The 20,517-nt window shown below is 45.0% G+C and overlaps 1 protein-coding gene across 1 annotated transcript in view; it reads right to left on the bottom strand.

Annotated features, from left to right (window-relative positions):
* LOC133351541 (metallophosphoesterase MPPED2-like) overlaps positions 1 to 14,247 on the bottom strand; it is a 53,836-nt gene extending 39,589 nt beyond the window's left edge. The window contains 3 exon segments of the mRNA XM_061566838.1: positions 811 to 979; positions 981 to 993; positions 14,078 to 14,247. Of these exon segments, the coding sequence (XP_061422822.1) occupies positions 811 to 979; positions 981 to 993; positions 14,078 to 14,220 (325 nt within the window). The 5' untranslated portion in view covers positions 14,221 to 14,247.
* Positions 14,248 to 20,517: the final 6,270 nt, after the last annotated feature.

The following is a 20,517-nucleotide window of genomic DNA, read 5'->3' as shown; positions in this document are numbered from 1 at the left end:
TGGGTAGAGAAAACAAAAGGAAAGGTCTTGGGTATGGACTTGAGCCGGGGCAGGGATATAGCAACAGGAATTGCTGGAGGAAAGGAGTCCCAGACCACGAGGGAATTTCTCACCCATCCGGCGTGCGTCTCGTCGTGCTCTCCCGCCAGCACGAGCGATTACCTCCCGTCTCACATTCGCACGAGAATCCACCGTTTTAATGCAGTAAACACTGCATTTTTACATCCCACCACCTCCCCCCCCCCACCACTCCGCCCCCCCCCCCCACCAATGGTTTCAGGTGAATGTAGGCAAGTATCAGGTTAGGCCATGCTCATCTAAAGTCATTTTCGGAGGCCAACCCTGGTGAGAATGACATGGGGACATGGGCCAAGCCCGCTCGCTTCCCAGGGGTCTCAGCGACGTGGCATCACTGGCCTCTGCCACACATTGCATCTGTTCCAATGGGGCAGCGCATGGATTGTGTACACGGCTAAGATGGTTGGGGTGGGGTGGTGGCGCAGTGGCCACGGCTATCGCCAGTGCCGAACCGGTCCCGGGCCTGCGACCCCCTTCGCCAAACCCGCACTAAACACGCTGGCCGGTGCGGGTTGGTGACCTACGACCATCACGGCGCGTGCAGGAGCCCTTCATCCAGCAGTGGAGTGGCACGTCCCATCCTTCTATAGGCAAGCGAGCGAATTAGGCGAAGTATGGTCGCACGACCGACAATGGCGCAGAGGAGAGGCCGTCGCCCCCAGCAGTGGCGTGGGCGAGGGGCACCCCCCCCCTCCTCCTCTGTTGCCGGACCGTCAGGGTAGAGGCACTCACCGAGCCACTCGTTGAATTTGCGCAGCTCGCTGGGCAGGCCGAGCTCGGTGAAGTCACCGGCGTGCAGGAGGACATCGCCGTACGGCATCTGCAGGCCGTCGGTGCGCGAGTGGGTGTCGGAGACGCACACAAAGCGCGTGTGACCCGGGGGCTTGGGCGTGTCAAACTGGGATCGGGTCCACCCTGGCAGACGGGGATGGGGAACGCGGAGACGGATGGGGGGGGGGCAAGACATAATAATTACAGACATCGGGAGGGGCCCTTGGTTAAAACGCGGCGGCGGATAAGAGAAGCGGGCTTCAAAGGACGACGGGGCGAGCAGGAGCTAATAGGTCGGTTGTGAAATAGACGCGGGTTTTGATTTATTTGAGCTTCATTATTTATTTACGCTTATTTATTAACGAGCAAAAAAATGTGGCCGCGACGAGATCGGGCGGGATATGAAACGAGCTGAAAGGCCGGCCGCGCTGGACCCTTCATGTTGCTTTCGTTTAGAGAGAGCAGCAGTTATTTTTTGATGGCGATTGTGAGTGCAATGCTTTTATTACTATTTAAACGTTTGTACTAAGCTGTGCACAAGGAAAAAAGGAACGCTTTCCATGAATAAAAAAGGGGCCCGAAGACGTGCACTCGTCAGGCCAAGTGTAATGCCGAATGAAACTGCTGCAACTATTTTCATTTCGCAAGTAGACTTGAGTCATGCTCTTTTGACTGTTCAGTGAAAAAGTATCGGGGGTTTCAAAAAAAAAAAAGCGGCCCGAAGACACAAAAAAAAGAGATCCGTGTACTTAACCGCACAAAAAAAAAAAGGCACCGACCAAGAATGTTCAACCGCTCGCCTGTTATTACAAAACGATCCCGAGGAGAAGGTGAAAAAACTTTCGGACTTTGACTCGACAGAGTAGGAAGCTTGAGCCGTATCTCTCCTTGCTTTACAATCTCGGAAAATCCTTCCAATAAATCTCAGCGACGGGGCCAGGTGAGGGCCATGCACCACACACTACATTTCCCGCGTCCGCGTGTGCAGCGACCTGTCTCGCGCCGTGTTTCAAATTACAAGCGGAATCCCTCAAGCTTTTTCTAAACTTTAAACACACCTGCCATTACAAATTAGGTTCCTCCAACCACCCTGCCCCACAGCCCACCCCCGCCTTCTCCCCTGCCGCTGCTCAACTCTGTGAGGTATACATTTAGGTAGACATCGCCATCGTCATCAGCAGCAGCAGGCACAATCTATCCACTGCTGGATAAATGCCTCAAAGCCGTCACTATCCGTCACTACGCTGCAATGTAACAATCCGCCTCGCACCGGCACACGAAGCTGGTATCATCTTCTTGGTTCTTTCGGTAAAGTCACGTAGAAGGGAGATAATAAAATAATAAAAATAAAACGTAATAAAATAATACAATTCTCGTAAGACAGCGTCTGAATGAAGAAGACGCTGTCTTTCCGACAGACCTGTTCTTCACCTGAGGACGACTGCTTGTGTTGTGGCCGAAACGTCGTGATAATTGTATTATTTTATTTTATTATCTCCCTTCTACGTGACTTTACCGAAAGAACCAAGAAGATGAATCCCTGCAGTCACGAAAGCTTTAAATCGGAACCTGGTATCGTCAAGCATAAGCCGTCACGCAAACTCCGGTCATCCTCACGGCGGCTTTTGGCCAGCCATCGAACAAAGATGGTGACCGCATCGCGCGCTTTCAGATGCGCTTCTGCGGCCGTCTGGAACGCTCTTCCGATGTTAGGAAGCCACTGGAGCTTTACGATTTTAAATCTAGATTGAAAACTCATTTCTTAAGAACTGTTTTTTGTGTTTAGTTTTGTTGTCCTTCCCTCGCACCTCCAATTAGCGCGGTTGGCTAAGTACGCTGCGAAAGAAATTTCAACATCTATGCATGTATCCTGAAAGAAGTTCAATATACATATACATTCCCCTCCGTTGGCTACCACTCCCACGTTACTTTTGAGCATTGAGCATTGAGCATCATCCTTCACAGCGACGTGTCCTGCCCCAAGCCCACTTGCTTAACGGTTTGAAGATAGATTACGAAAACAAAAAAATGGAGCACAGATTGAAACGGTGTGCACAGGAGTGTGGGGCGATATGCAGGCTTGGTATTGCATTGAGAGAGAGAAAGATAAAACCCTCTTGTTCTAAAACGTACACGTGCTAAGGACAAGTACGTGCAGAGTCTGTAAACTTTATTTAGGCCAGGAGAGAACTCGTCGAGATGAAGAGATATGTGTTTGCGAGAGGTCTGAAAGATACCGCATGGGGGGGGGAAAAGTGAATGCAGATGCGAGGGTACAAAGTATAAAATCCATACTAAACAACAACGGAATAAACGTGCTAACACGCGCAGTTCGGTGATATGTAACGTGCAATTTACAGCGCGGCAAACGGTGTAAATTTGAGAAGAAAATTACAAACAACTTTAAATAGCAATAAAAATGTTGTACATTACGAAGAAACACTATTTCTGCATGAAAAAATAAATTCTTGCACAGGTTTCTCCCATTAATTCGTGGCGCCGCATAAACAACACCTCTTTTACGACTCGTTTAATGCAATGTAAATATTTGCAAAAAATGTTTTTACCGCGCGCGCGTTCCTTCGGATGTCTGAAAGCAAAAGGGGTACTTAGTCGTAAAAAAATCTAATTGTGGCCAGGAACAAGCAAGGGAGAAGGTGAGGAAGGAGGTGGGGGGGTGTAAAATGGACCGGCAGGTTTCATTGTTCCGGCGGCAGCGTGTAGGTCAGTCATCCGTACGTGACTAATTATGTAAAATTACTGGGGTCGAACAAATGAATTTTCCGAGAGCATCATTGGAACACTCTTTGTCTCTGTAATGGAAACTGTCACAGGCTAGTGATGAACTATACATGCCTCCGTAGTTTTGTGTGTGTGTGTGTTGCCTTTAACACATTCACCAAGCGGAATTTCCTTTGTTTGTGTATTTTAAAAAACGCTGGCTGCGCCAACCCTTTGGGATACTTCCGATCGATGAATTAAGCGCCCGTGTTTTGCACACCATAGTCACTATCGGAAATACGAGTAGAAATCACGTGGTAATAATAATATTACAAAGTCAGCAGGGCTGGTAGCATGGGCTGTAATCCACGCATTTAAGCGCAACGAAGGCAGTATTCATGAGATTCCCTGTGAGCAGTTTCACAAAAAGGCAACCCTCGGTCGAAATTTCAAAATCATCTTAATACTATGTACGGGGATGTCAAATTTTAAGGCAGTTGGCTACCTATTGTTAGCAGCAATCATACGAATGATTTATGGCAAAGGAGCCAACGGTAACTGTGAATGCACCATATCTCCATCCCAGCATAGGTGGGAAAAGCCGCCTCTCGTTCGGGTACGTTTGACACCGCATTATTTAATGAGCGGTTCTCCGTTATCGAGGAAGGTGGAGAAATAATTTGAATCCGAATTACGGTGCTAATTGAATGACATACGATAACCCGAGTAGGTAACAAAAGAGGCAGCTCACGATTGTGCTAACGATCGCCAACATCTTCGAACGTGTTAAGAAAGTTCCGCCTGAACGATGACCCTCTTTTTGAGCCCGCTAATTCTCTCGCGTAATATTATTGCACCAGATCCTCGTGTGTGGTAGCAAGATGACGACAACGGCCTCGGCTCAGTCGCCCCATGGCTTTGATCTGCCAAGAAAACGTTCCACCAACCGCGATTCAGTGACCGGTCGCAGCCGCGTACACCTCCTTCCCACATCGCAGTGGCTGCGGCCACCCGAACCAAACCATGGACCACATCGGTAACAACTGCATTTAGATTAAATTTCGATTTAAAGCTTTCGTGACTGCAGGGATTCATCATCTTGGTTCTTTCGTTAAAGTCACGTAGAAGGGAAATAATAAAATAATAAAAATAAAACGTAATAAAATAAAAATTCTCACGACGTTTCGGCCACAACACAAGCAGCCGTCCCTAAGGTGAGGAAACAGAGCTGTCGGAAAGACAGCGTAGTTCAGCGTAGTTCATTGGGACGCTGTCTTTCCGACAGCCCTGTTTCTTCACCCGAGGGACGGCTGCTTGTGTTGTGGCCGAAACGTCGTGAGAATTTTTATTTTATTACGTTTTATTTTTATTATTTTATTATTTCCCTTCTACGTGACTTTACCGAAAGAACCAAGTAGATGCATTTGGATTATTTCGATTATTTTGCTGCGATACATTTCCTCACGATAAGCCACTGTGTGTTCAGCTATTATTTGCTGCCAGGTCGCTTCTCAAAAATAAGTGAATAGCTCAGTGGCCTTTTCCTGGTAAGATCAAAAAATGTTTAGTTTTTTATATATATATTTTAAAGGAATTTGTTTAGCTTTCCTATACTTATTGTTTGCTGTTGTATCGTTCTGGCCCCGTGCCCCTACTGCGCATCTGTGAAAAAGAGCTTTATAGCCCATCAGATTCCTCCTCCAGCATAAGCAGATATTGTGATTCTGAGTTGACGCCCTCTCATTTGGTGGGCTGGACAGCATTTGCCGTGCGACTACTGAAGCTAACACATGGCTCACAAACTTAAACCGGAACGTATAATGTACGACTGCTTGCCATACGCTCACGTGAATTTCTCTTTTTTTCTACTCATCTCTATTCGGCTGGTCCCGACGTGCACGGCAATTGACTGGCAACAGAGATATACGTATTTTATAGAGACAAGCAAAACTGCAATTGTTTCCTGTCCAGGATTAGTCCTCTCCACGTTTTGCGATGCTCTGCTTTGCACGCCAAAAAAAACCCATCTCCACTTCACGCCTTGACACCAACAGTGCAAATGGGACATAATTGGTGATAGAAAAAAGAATCCCTCCACCTCGAAAAAAAATATATATCTACGTACACAACAAAAGGGAAGTCAACAATTGTTGGTGCAATCATTGAAGCGAAATCCAATCAGCGTACAAATAACCAGAAGTCTGTCGCATGACAGGGTCCTGACCCTGCCGAGCCCACACGCGGGCAGTTAGCGCTGGCCCCGGCTGCCGTCTGGCGCACACCGCTCAATCGAACTTGATTTTCGGACCAGAAACCCTGGCTCCTGCACCGCACGGTGGCAAGCCGAGGTCTGAGAAAAGGTCAAAGCCACTCAGTGGGGAGAAAAAGCTTTCGATGTGGTGCCACGCTCCTCGGGGAGAGAGGTTTCCTCGCGATAATTTCCCACAATTGTTCGACGAGCCCGACGCCGCATGCATCGCAGATTAGCAAGCCCTCGCTTAGAGCGGGGGCGGGGGGGCAAGGGGCATGCAAAAACTCAGGAGGATATAACGGCCACTTGTAACGAGAGCTTTAAACAAAATTTGTAAACGCTAATCGTATTGAGTAACGATAAGATCTGCTCTTTGTCTCTCGCACATTCTGAACTAGATCTCACCCCCCCTCTATGTACACGAGGAGAGGTTGCCAAACACCCATCGTTTAATTGTACGATCTTTTTTTTTCCGCCATTTTCTGCAGCGCCCTCCAACTAAGGAAGAGACAGGGGGATTTCTCCACAATTCTGATGACGTTAGTTGTAATTACCGGAGAAACGTCGCACTCGAATTTGTAAATGTTGTGGGTCTACTCTCCAACACACCGGTGTGTTAGACTAGTAATGAGCATGTTTTGTTTACGTGGCAAACCTTACTAATTGGCTGTCGGGTGGTGGCGGGTTTAACAACACATTTATATTTAACCAATCTAACCCACAAAAAAACTCTATTATGGATATTGGTTGTGAAAACACATTATGTGTTAAACCAAATGCAGGCACTATGAGACCTCCTTTACCAGTGGCAAAATATAGTAGTAGGTTTTTACCCTTTAAACTGGTACAAAGCTGGTACAAAACTGACACCTTTATACAAGGCATCATGTTTGCAATAACCGCAACACAAGCAGTCAAAATGCAAACAAAAAGAAACAACTCTGATAATGGTAATAATATGCACTGTCCTTGAAGTTTTTGTTTGAATTTTGACTGCTTGTGTTGCGGTTATTGCAAACATGATGCCTTGTATAAAGGTGTCAGTTTTGTACCAGTTGAAAGGGTAAAAACCTACTACAACAAATGCAGGCAGTTTGTTCATCACGAATGAAGCTCGCAAAATCAGCGGTAAGGATACCGCAGCAGGTCGAGTCGGTGTGTGTGAGCGCTCATTACAACTAGGAACCAATAGAGTTTGACTTGATTACAATAACTTAAAAGGGGAGCTGAGAATCAGCTGTAGGGGGAGGGGGCAAGGCGGGAGTGGGGAGAAGGAAGGAGCCCTTCCCAAGTCTAATCCACCCCCGAATGCGACGGAGCTAAACTGCGTGACGCCAACGACCGCAGAGCTCGGGAGACCCTTACCCTGCCACGCTCTCGCTTCGAGGAACACCGCGGGCAAAAAGAAACGGGTTAACGCTACCTTGCCACAGTACAATGAGAGATGAAGCAATTACCGTATGCAAACTTTGCTAACCGAGCCACAAATCCTCGCTGTCCCCCCCCCCCACTTCCACCCCCCGAGGGTGGAGGGGGGGGGCACAAGAGAAAAATTCAAAGAGACAGCCCAGCGGCAGCGCCCACACGCCATGGTGACGACAACGGTAGCAAAATAAATCGGCGCCATCGAAAGCGGCGAAGGTTGTTGTTGTTTTTTAGAGATCCACAGAACATCTTGAGCCGAGGTGGGATCATCATCATCACGATCCATGGGCAGATGGCCCGTAGGTGTCCACAAGTACTCCTTGTTGTGTTTAGTTTTGTTGTCCTTCCCCCGCACTTCCAATTAGCACGGTTGGCTATGTACGGTGCAAAATAAGTTCAACATACATACATGCACATTTCATCATTTGTTTCCATTTTCCTCCGTCTTGTGCCAAAACGCTCAAGTAGTGCCACATCTTCCAGGCACTAATCTCTTATGTCGTCAAGCAATTCCCTGTTAGGTCTTCCTCTCATTCCGGTTCCTTCCATTTTTCTGAATAACACACTTTTAATTTTCCTGTTGTATATCCTGCATACGTGTCCAAACCAGGTAAGGCCCACCGAGCTATATAGTTCAGTGGGCCTTACCTGGTAAAATTAAAAGTTGAGTTATTATGTTCAAGTTCTTTCGCACCGTACGTAGCCAACCGCGCCAATAGGAGTTATAAAGATATGACTGTTCGACCATTGAAAACTCAGCGTGCTAACCACTGTAGCTGAACGAAGGCCTCGCTCACGCAGTGTCACTCGTGGGGATTGTACGACCTCGTTTAGAGCACGCTGGTTCACGCTGATTGAGGGGCCAGCGACCGGTTCAAATCTCATTCGACGTTGGCCATGGCCAAGAATCGAACGCAGGCCATGGGCTATCTTAGCACCACGGGTTAAAGCAATTGCAGCGACTGGACATCTGTGAAAAAGAGCGCCATAGCTGATCAGATTCATCCAGTCTAAATAAAGATCTGGAAAAGCTCCACCTAAGCCTAAGTGGAATTGGACTGTCATTAGCCAACAACAAAATGATGGCAGGGTGCTAGTTTAGTTTTGGTTATGTCCATCTGTAGGCCCCGAGAGGCCTCTGTTCTCTCCTAATGGGTCCATGGCCCTCAGTGCCAAGCCACCCTAACGACAACAAACAACATTGTCTATAAGTTAACGTATCCATGAAGGTGAGCGAGCCAGAAAATATTTCCACACCCAGTAAGACCACATCCAGTGAGCTCTAGCAATGGCTGTGGCTTCGAGTCACGTCTTGACTGCTAGGCATACCCCAATCTACCGGTAAACCCGAAAATATTGAGTCCTTCGTTTACGTTTCATTTGTTTAACAAATTGACCTGGGTGCAGGAGTGACCGGTGTTGTCTTCGAGTCTCGGGAATCGACTTATAAAGGGAATAGTACACTTTAATAGTTTTATTTCTAGTGTGCACGTTTGTGTAAACTGTGTTTGAGCAGAGGTAGAATGGGTTAGGGTACTCCGCTACAATCCCAGTTACTCATGTTGTATTATTCTCAGCGAAAACACCAACACAAATACATAGGCGACCAAATATGCCTGTTACACGGCATGTAAATTGTGAAAATAGGTGTGTTATTTCACGTGAATTATGGTGACATTTTATGCATAACAGTTCAACATTATAGACGATAACAATAAAAAAAATGTTCGCTTTATGCAACTGCCAACGGAACTACTGCACATAGGTAAAGAATACCAACAACGATGTACATGTCATGCTTACACAGGGTGCATATGCTGGCGGGTTGCACGATTCCGTTGATTACTATAACATGTTATTTGCATACAGTTAAACATTATTACAGATGACGATAGCAATAACGGTGCAGCCAATAAAGCCTAAAACATTTACTCGATATTGTCCGCGGAACCTTTGGCTTTGCTCTGTGCTCCTGCACAAGAAGACCCTTGCAAAGCGTTTTGCTGCTGCTGCTGCAGTCATAACATCCTGCAGATAAAAAAAAATCCAAATTCGCCTAATCAGTGCCATCTGTTACCGCGCCGCCAACCAAGACTGCAGAATTATGCCTCACCCGCCCCGTACACTGCCAGCGCAGGCAGAATTCGAATACATCAAAATGCTTTAGCGGTGCATTTTTACGCGCAAATTATACACTTGACACGTGGAGAGCTGGCCTCATCGGGGAGGGGGGCAAAGCCCAACATTTTACGAGAGCTCTGCGGATGGATGGTGGGGAAGGGGCAATGCCGTTTGTCGAGCGGCAGCACGAACACATCCCTGCCAAACGTTTGGGATGTTTGCCGCAAACTCTCCGGTTCGCGTGCTGCATTCAAATTGTCGCAACGCTTCTGATCGCGGGTGCGCGACCGCCACTTGAAAGTATATAAATGAAAGTCCAAACTGCATGGACTCTGGAGGGTGCGAACATCACTTGCAGCGCGAAATTACAACCCACGAGAAGAAAGAAGTGCCGTCCTCCAGGAATCAACCAGCGAGCACACTTTATGAAAAAAAATAAAATGTACGCAGAATCAAAATTCTTTACTTCCCTTGCAAATATATATATATGCTTGACTAGGACCAATGGGATGTTACATTTTTCAAACGTTGCAAAAAAAAAAGTACCATATGCCGTATTTTATATCAACGTGTTGACAGAAAAGTAATTGAGTCTAGGTGCGTTAAAGGCTGAGTGGTGCAATTGGGTTTCGAGCTACGCATGCAACCGGGGAACCTGAATGACAATCGTGAAAACTGCAAATGGCTTGAGGTTACGGAAGGACAAATTAATTAACGGGTACAGCACTCACATTGGCATCTTGCACAGTTAACCCATCACAAATTTTCAGTCATTCAAAATCCATACTCGCTCAATTCCAACTTAAAAGCAATGGATTATTTCAATCAAGTAAAAGGTATTTAATGTAGTAATTAAATCACAACTGACAAAACAGACGCGAGTTGATTTTTTTTTTTGCCGGTTGTAACTTTTGTAAAACTCTATTCCATATTCTGTGTGAGTAATGGCAGGTAGTCCCAGCAGTGCTTGCTGTGCACAGACCAAACAAGTCGGTATTGCCAAAGGAAGTGACTTGCGCTCTGAACTGCAATGAGATGGACATACAGAAACTGCACCCAATCAATCTTCATTAAACCAAACAGCTCTGCGATTTTTAAGCAAACGTGGAAATTAAGAAGAAATACATGTTTCTTCATTCACCTTGATTAAATTCCGCTCTCGGAGTTGTTATTGCGGAAACCTCAAAGCTCATTTGTCTGGGACTTGCAAAGAATGTGGCATGACAAATGTATGTTTATCCCCTATGCTGTAAATTGTCACGCTGGTTTTTTTTTCTTACAATTATTATTTTGTGCAGGGTTTTCTGGCATCAACGGCATGAAAATATAACGGTTGACAACAACAACCTCGCAGAGCAATAGTAGCGGCCAAAAAAAAAAATTGGGATCGGACGCGTCACACATGCAGCAGTAGTCTTAACGGATTAGCAAACAGCCAATATCTAAACAAATGACAATACCCAAGCCATGAATCTTATTAATTATTATGCAACAACACCTGCATTCACAATATTCCTCGTACTAAATACATTGATGTTTTGACACAAGTCATTATTGAATCCCCAGAAATCCCAAAGGACATACTTATACATAAGACATCTACAAAACACCAATATGGGAATGGTAGAAGCTGTAATATAGATTTCAGAAATGTTACACAGATGGCATGAACTGTTTTTACTTAGACATATATTTGGTGTATATATGTCCTGGCAGTTTGAACATTGGGCAAGTTTCTTAAATAGCCCCCCCCGCCCCCCCGAGCAGTATAAATGGGTAATGCCACGATTAGTCGATAGATCAACCAGGTCGCGCGTGATTGGGTAACGGGCGGGCGCTCCCACCTTTTCCAAGACGTCTGGCCAGCATGTAGAAAGTAGCCCAAATATGTATCCTTCAAAGGGGCTCTCTCCAGAGGTTGCTCTAGTGGAGGCCCTTCTGGCAGCAGTGGTGCGACCAAGAAGTTACGGGACCGCTCTTTTACCTTCAATCTCGCGTAAATAAAGCGCTCAAATGCATCCCCCTCCCCCGTACAAGCTCCAGCAACACCTCCACTAACCACATTTGACAAAGGAATAATCCTATGCCAGGGGGGCAGATACACTGCTTCCATGGCGTAGGATCACACAATTTCCACTTCTGGGTCTGTACAACGAATGTGTGCGAGCAAAATACAAGCCCCCTTTTATGGCAGTAGCGTAGCGTGGTTGGCACGGGCCCTGATGCAGGGAATGAAATGGGGGCCCTTCCCCCTGTCCTATTAGGTCACCACAGTGGTGAGATGTTAACTATCTCGCCTGGAATTGAGGAGGTCGTGGGTTCGAACCCGACCCCTGCTGTATTTTTGGAGTTTGCATGTTGTCCCCGTGGTCGCGGGGATTTTTCTCCGGGTCCTCTGGTTTTTTTCCTCCGCATTTAGAAACATGCTTTTAGAGTATTTGGCTGCTATAAATTGCCACGTGAAAAGCCACTTTGTTGAGCTATAATTTGTGGCCAGGTCACTTCTGGAAAAGAGCTACATTGCTCAGTGGGCCCTACTTGTTAAATAAAAATGGTTCAGTTAAGTTTATTTCCATCTCACTTTGTAGTCTGGCCCAGGCCTGGGCCCGCCTGGCCTGTGGGACTTGGGGAAAAGTTGCGCCGCCCGCATGCCAGATAACTATGCCCCTGCCTTTTATATTTAGCCTTATATAGCAGTCTGTATTTGGACATAATAATAGGCGCTTGCTTGTTCTGACGAAGAATTAATGTCATAAAATGGCTGGCAATATATATCTTCCTAAATCCCCAGAATATTTCTACATATTTCTTCGGTAGATCTGGCGATAAATACGAATGAATGAAAACCTTTATTTGTAACTCAGACAGCCCATCGAGACAGCCTGTGCCTTTTCCAACACAGATCTGTGAAAACATGCAGTGTACACAACTGTGCCAACAGGAAATGTTAAAATAAGTGGTAAAAAATAAACAAAGCAGGCAATCTTGGACCAGGGAAAAACACCACACCAGTAAAATGTTAACAAGAAAATTCGGACATATATATTTTTTAAATCAAACTACATGGCTAAATCTTTAAAAAAATTACGTTAAAATGTGTTATGTTAAGATTTACACCCTGAACGTACCAAAATGTGTGACGGATATAGAGTAAACGGAGAGGAAGTCCATTAGCAAAGTATAATGAACAGACAGGCAGTAATGTCTGCCAACATCTCATTACATGTATTTTTGACCACCAGCCTGTTGGCCTTCTGGACAAATGTTTTTCAGCAGCATTTGTTTTAAGCAGGAAAGCTCTGGGCTGGTTTCGACCTCCAGTGGCTCATCAGCAGAGTCGGTCCCATTAAGCAAATCCTGCTGAAATCGCTGGACATTCTCGAGAAGAAGACCAGCTCTCCAAAAAAAGGTGTAAGCCCCATTCAGCACAAGCACAGCAAAACTGTTCTACACTGATCGCACGCTGTGGTAGAGAATCATGAGTCGTAAATATATATATACATATAATGAAAAGACAAAAAGTGCGTTTCTAATATACATTTGAATTACATTTGAAACGCAATGGACTTCATATGGCTTTGCTGTTTCAGCTCTGAAGTGCGCTAGATATAGACATACTTGTTCCAAGACAAAATCAAATGCTAATGTGGTTAATCAGAATAAAATACAGCCTGGAAGCCAGCTGCCAACACCCTTGTGTAACTCAAGATAAGAATCTTGGGGACTTTAAAAAAGAAGGCTGCTTTAAAAGCTATTCTAAGCACTGTGGTAAACAGGAAGGAGTGACAAGGAGAGAGAGAGAGAGACAATGGGCCAGTTGAAAAGGATTAAAGTGTCTGAAAAGATTTCTTTATAAAGAATGAATGATTAAGTTGGATGGGATGGCCAGGAGGGAAATGGGGATTTCTAAAGCATAAAACAAGAGGTCCCGAGTTCTGCGTATGGACTTCCGTGGCAGACACGAGAGAGTGCTGGCAAACAGATTGTGATGTAGAGAGAGAAGCGAGAGCATTAACAATTTGATTTTGATGCACCTGGCCACAGCCTGTAGATGGAATAGTGCTGCGTAGGTTTCAACGGTCGTGCGGTATCGTCCTCGGATGTGGTTCCGGGTTGTACCACATCGAGTGCCGTTCAGCATCGATGTTTTGAAAAAGCTCCCAGCATGTGGAAGCGAAATGTCGAACATCATATACTGAACAACACATGGTATCAACCTTAAACTAAACTAACACATTTACCTTTTACCAAGTAAGGCCCAATGAGCTATATAGCTCTTTTTCAGAAGCAACCTGGCCACAAAATGATTTCTCAACGAAGTGGCTTATCACGTGGAAATTTATAGCAGCTAAATACTCCAAACACATGTTTCTAAATGTGGAGGGAAAAACCGGTGGAGCCGGAGAAAAATCCCCGCGACCACAGGGAGAACATGCAAACTCCAAATATACAGGTGTCGGGGGTCGGGATCGAACCCACAACCTCCTGTATACCAGGCGACGTAGTTAACGTGGCGCCCAAAGCCAGATGTATGCATGTTGAACTTCTTCTGCACCATATGTCGATCAGATGGAGGGAACTGAGCACCGTCAGTCAAGAGGGCATCTAAAAAGTCCTCAATATGCTGCAAAACATCCATCGTTTTTGCACGGCTTTCTGATGGCATCGGCGAAGATGGAGGTGCGTGCGTGTGCGGCGCGCGTCGCTCACATGTGCACGTTGGGGGGCTGGAAGCGGCTCTGGTTGATGTTGTAGTAGGTGAACGCCTGCGTCGGGTTGGAGCTGTACTCATCCACCTCCACCTCGCCGTCACCCGCCTGTATGGCGCCAAGCTCGGCCCGGCTGTACGCCATCCCGCGCACCGTCTTGGGTCTCGAAGGGCGGCCCCCCTCCTCCTCCTCCCGCCGCCGCCGCGGCCGCCGCCCCCCCCCGCCGCCTCCGCTCCCCGCCCACCCCACGCCGCCGGCCGGCCGGAGCACCCCGCTATCGCCAAACAGCGCTCTCAGCGGCGCGTCCTCTGGCACCCGGGAGGCAGCAACGCCCGCCGCTGGGGCATCACAGCGCCAGGCTCAACAGCCGCGCGCACCTGTTAAGGACAAAGCAGCAACAGCAGCAATGACAAAAAGATCACCGACCCGCTCGGTCATTGTCGTCGTACCCGGCGCCTTGCCCTTCTCTCTCCCCTCTCGCGTAGCGGGACAATGCGGTGCCAATGCATTGCACCAGCTGCCCCCTGCCCCCCGCTGCCTCCACCGGGTTTCAGTTAACTCCTGAAGAGGATCGATGAAATAGAAGGGCAGACGACCCGATGAAAGCGGCGCTGGACAGTCAGTCGTAGTTGTCACTGCATACCGTGTATACCAACTCTCTCTCCACTCGCATGCGGGCCAATGCATTGCCATTGCATTGTACCACCTGCCATCCACTCCCACGTACCGGGTTTCAATTAAGAGGCACAAGGAATTAGAAGGGTAGACGACCATACGAATGCGGGACTGTGACACTTGGATGGTTCAAAGCAAAACGTGCGAGTGCAGAGTCGAGTAAGGGACTGTTCACAAAACGGAATAGTTTCGTCTCTTCATCTGACACCGCCTATTGGCATCGTGTGCTGTGATTTACGTGTTGTTTTTACAGAAATGTTTTATGAACCGTCTACAATCGGACTGAATCTGACACGCGCATAGCTTATTTGGACTATATGCATTCAATGTAACCTTACGTGCATTTAAAACAAATATAAATGGTGCGTATATATATTTAACCTGTTAGTGCATTGGATGTACCCTTGTTCTGGAAGCGCATATACATTTGTGTTCATCCTATTGATTTTAGAAAAAAACTATCTTTATCAAATGAATACCACTTATATGGCTTTGCTAAAGATACTCAGTTTTGCTTTGTTGCAGGCAAGAACCACTTTGGCCATCATTGTGACCTCTAAAGTACAACTGGCTATGGATCCATTATCAACACAAACAGCTATGCATCGGTTTAAGCTTATCTTTAAAGCGTAAACTACCATACTAAAAAGTTACCACAAAGCCCATCTGGTGTACGAATGCTGACTTTAACCCCTTGTAATTTAATATGTGCCTCAGAATCCCTATCTTACATGCCAAGAGCGAACACTCAACCTGGACATTTATATTTTTGTCACGGTGTTCTTCGTGCATGGGATAACATTGCATCTATCTTGTGTTTAAAAGGCGACTCCCTATCCATTCGGGTTTTGAAGGGAAATCGTATTTGTTGGTGCAGTCTCCAACCCATTATTCGCTCGCTCTCTCTGCCCTCTGTTTTTTTTCCGCTATGAAGAAGGACAATTTCCCAAAACTTCTCCGATTATGTTTTTTCCCCTTTAGGGCCACAATGTTATTGACAAAAGTGTTGATTATACTTGTGCCCCACTGCCAATGCAACAATAGCAGCAGCCCCAAATAATGTTTACTCGTTACCTTGTACCCTATACCTATACCACAGCAACAACAAAAACACGATATTGGAAACTCTACCCTAAACATATAAAATGTATATTTTTGTGACTTAAAGTATATTTTAAACATATCTACACTGTCGCTAATTGTCAAGAATTTAGCTTTGTTCTCAGTTTCGTGGTGCTTTCGTTTCGATGGTTCGCGTGCATGTGCATTATCATGTTCCATTACCCAGGCCTCCTTGAAGAGCAGGCATTTTGAGTCTTTAAGGGCCGTCACCTGGTTTAAATAAAGGTGGGAAATGAGCGAACTGGAAACCCAACAACAGTTTTATCGGCTTGCGCTTTTCAACCGGCTTCACACACGCTCAGTGTTAATCATTTGGCAAAACTATGTTCTTTCTATCAATTACACAACTCCTCTTCTTCTTGGTTCTTTCGGAAAAGTCACGTAGAAGGGAAGTAATAAAATAATAAAAATAAAACATAATAAAATAAAATAATTCTCATGACGTTTCGGCCACAACGCAAGCAGCTGTCTTCAGGTGAAGAATGAGACACTACCAAACTAGGAGCTTATATATAAGCTGCGTTGGAGGTGGAAGAGCGCCTTAACAAAAAGAATGTGCATAAGGCGCTCTTCCACCTCCAACGCAGCTTATATATAAGCTCCTAGTTTGGCAGTGTCTCATTCTTCACCTGAAGACGGCTGCTTGCGTTGTGGCCGAAACGTCGTGAGAATTATTTTATTTTATTATGTTTTATTTTTATTATTTTATTACTTCCCTTCTACATGACTTTACCGAAAGAACCAAGAAGATGAATCCCTGCAGTCACGAAAGCTTTATACACAACTCCTCTTATCTACAAACCAGTTACCCGCGACTTCTATAATCTATGGGAGCTGTAGGGTCCATGAAAACTCCTATTATCCGCGGCCCTATTCTTCCTGGTTGTTTTGCAGACAAGTGAAATAAATTCCCAGCGAACATCACGGATAATAGGATCCTGGATCCTTTATGTTTGTCCCTCACATCACGGCGGATAACAGAGGAGTTATTTTTCGATTTAAAGCTTTCGTGACTGCAGGGATTAATCTTCTTGGTTCTTTCGGTAAAGTCACATAGAAGGGAAATAATAAAATAATAAAAATAAAACATAAATTTTTTTTTTAATACATTCAGACGCTGTCTTTCCGACAGACCTGTTCTTCACCTGAGGACGGCTGCTTGCGTTGTGGCCGAAACGTCGTGAGAATTGTATTTTACTAGGTTTCATTTTTATTATTTTATTATTTCCCTTCTACGTGACTTTCCCGAAGGAACCAAGAAGAAAAGGAGTTATTCTGTATGCTGTGGCTCACAGATGCACTGCTCAGTCGTCCACGCTCGTGGATCGTTAGACGTGACCAACGTTGTCACAGAATGCTAAGACAGCATGGGTGAAACACATGGAACGCTTCTTAAACGTACGTTTATAAAATGTTAATTTCTATTTAGGACCCTCCAAATGGTCCAGTGCCACCACCAACCGTTCCCTTGATCTCCACTCCTCCTGTGGGCAATGTGAGCTACTTATGGCAACACATAGGTAGCAGAAATCTTGAGCCAGCATTCACAAAATACCGAGAAAGCATTGGCTCTCGATCTTTTGTCGTCCTCTGCCCAATTGCAGGTCTTTTGGTTTTACTGACAATAAAGATGCATATATTTGTTTAGGAAAGTACTCTATTTGAGATTTTTGGCCAATGCCTAGTTGAGTATTTTTTTACCGAGTGATAATTGTGAACCTATAAAAGTGTTGCGGCGATAGACGTGAACTCCCATTATCGTTGCCAATTGTCACTTTTGTTGAAAAATTACCTCGAGCGGTTTGGCGTCATTATTTTTCTTCTTCTTCTCCAGTAACACTATTCTTTACGGCCTCAGAGAAGAGGCATGCACAGCACACATTTATCCATTTGGAAGGCTTGAGGTCCTTTAAATGAACATGCACATTAAGGTCTATTGTCCTTAGTCGGCCCGAAGTGAAAATGTCAATAATCACGGGCCATTAATATCAAGAATGTTCAAACTATGGGGAAAGGGCCGCTGTATATCAGGCCACGTCTGTAACATATTGAACAGTTAATTTAAGACGAACCGATCTGCAACGGATGGGCACCGTGCACAGGCGCTGCGCCGCTAAGCACAGACTGCCAAGCGTCAACCCGTACACGCTTTCTGCAGCTGTTACGCGAAACATATTGTGTTGACGAAGCGGCCAAATGAAGGAAATAATCAGTCATGCCATCTTCACCTTAGAATGACGTTATAATGCATTACCCGGCAAACATCAAGGCGCAATAACGGCTCCAGGCATGAAACAGCCATTCCCCAGCGCAGTTCAAATGCCTTTGAGATGCAGCATCTTTCTAATCAGAGCAAACTGCCACAAATGATCTGCCGCCAACGTAACCCCAATAATCACTCACGGCTGTGATTTGTGCTAAAGCTGAATAATGACCAAAGTAGGATTGCACACGAGCAAAACCCTATTGTGGTGTGTGTGTGTGGTGTGCACACAAATAGCTGAATTGAGAAAAATATCGTATTGGGAAAATATCTTAGGAGCGGATAACTCAAACGCCTTTGTCATTGTTGTGAAAACAATAGGAAACTGTGCCACGTCTACGAAACGTTAAGTTTCTCAAAATACCAGAATGTTTCATCGTGTACATTTACAAGAACAAATGACAGAAGCTGTGTTGATATAAAAAAGAAACCGTATTAACAATTGCTCTAAAATTTGAGTGGTTGAAGCAAGACACAAAAGAGCAAACAGTATTCGAATAAAGAATTGTTCATAGACATTCTTTTTTAAGTTAAACTTTACTGCTCCCTGTGATATAAAAATGCACAGCTCAGTAGAAATGCCAATATCCTCAAGAGTGAAATTCAAAACCAGATGCATTTATTGGGCTTAGGCGCTGGTTCCCGTGTCTGGCGCTGGGCTGGGCTACACACACTTTAAACAGGGACCCCAAATGGTTGGACGCTATAAGGCGTGTAAATATGTCCTATTTTGCAAAAACCAGACGCTCAACATATATACTAATTTCCACATTTACCACAAATACACAGTCATTTCCCATTAATAATGCAAGCGATGTTCCAGTTTTTTTGGTACTCTTTCTGAATTCAATTAGGATAACAGACCATATGATAATTTTTGAATGTTTCTCCAAACTTTTAAAGTCTTTTAATTCCGTGAATTAAAAATATATTAATTGTAACGTCAAAAAATAAAATTAACATGAACATTTAAAATAAATAATTAAAATTTTATATGACTAAAATATCCCCTAATTCCACTACAATTTCATGTAAAGTACTGCAATTTATCTTTCAAACGAAAGTAGTAAATTGCAAACAGTCTTATATTCTACTTCTTGTTACAACGCTATGGAACACATTTTTTAGTAAGCTTGTAAATTACAAACAAGAATGTGAATCTTGACTTAAAGAATAAGAATGTGAATGGCCCCTTTTATAAAAGGGACCACTTCAGATCTGCTAAATTACACAACAAATGGAACTTAATGGCAGACAGCTATTAAGCCATAAATTCCTTGGAGGAAATTTCCCTCACCCCCCTCCGCCCCCCCCACTTAGAAAAAAAAACACAAGAGATGAGTGCTCAGGTACTTTCCGGCCGTGCACACAAAGCCTCCCTCTGTCCTGCATGTGGCCCGGCGGGTGGGAATTAGGGGCTGGGATGTGTCCAAAATGAGAGCCAGTTAATGCACATAGGAGGGAAAGAGAGGCACAACCATTCACATAAACTCCACACGAGAACACCCCCCCCTACCCCCACGCAGGCCCATCACCTTTGGATAAGCACACGGGTTCTCAAACAACCAAGCAATTTCTCTCGGCACTATTTATCAGCACACCTTCAGAAAAGCAAGCTCGCGCACACACACACACACAAAAAGCTTCAGCATGACTGAAAAATTTCCATTTCACTGCATTAGGTGAAAATATGATAAAGCCACAGAAAACTAGGGGTGGGTGGGTGGGTAGTGAATATATTTACATTATGAATGCAAGCTTGCAGTGCAAGCCTGCACAGCCGATTATAGCCAATGAACACCTTCAGAGGGACAGATTTGCTTTTAATACATTCTCTTAGTTCTTTCGGTAAAGTCACGAAGGTAAAAAATGAAATTAAAATTAATAAAAATAATTTTAATTTCATTTTGTACCTACATGAATTTACCGAAAGAATTAATAGTATGAATCCTTGCAGTCACGAAAGCTTCAAATCTAGATTTAATACATTGTTTTACGATAACGTCCAGCACATTTAAAGTAGTATTCACATACCCCATTTTTTTCAAAATGACCCCCCCCTACAAAAATAATAACAGAGTGTTAATGACGTTAGCACCAGTACATGCGATCACCAACCCCCGTGTATAACTCTTAACTTGCAAGCCTCCTGAATTCTTTGACATCATTTCCTTGGCGTTTTGCTTTGCATTGGGCTCGTAGTGTGTGCCGAATAACCATGGGGCTTCGTTCCATTCAGGGTTCACATTTATTTCAGCCCCACTAAAGCCCTGCATGGCTTAAGCCTCATTTCAGCAGGAGCAACAACACAAAAATCTCGGACGCAAACCCCCCCGCAAAGTCTCTCAGTCACGGAATCCACTCCTCTCCCCTCATGCGCC

Source organism: Lethenteron reissneri, chromosome 37 (assembly GCF_015708825.2).
Source record: "Lethenteron reissneri isolate LAM-NWPU_2019-01 chromosome 37, ASM1570882v1, whole genome shotgun sequence".
In the NCBI taxonomy this organism is placed as follows: domain Eukaryota; kingdom Metazoa; phylum Chordata; class Hyperoartia; order Petromyzontiformes; family Petromyzontidae; genus Lethenteron; species Lethenteron reissneri.
Note: the sequence above shows the minus strand (reverse complement) of the source record. Positions and strands in the feature narration are given on the sequence as shown.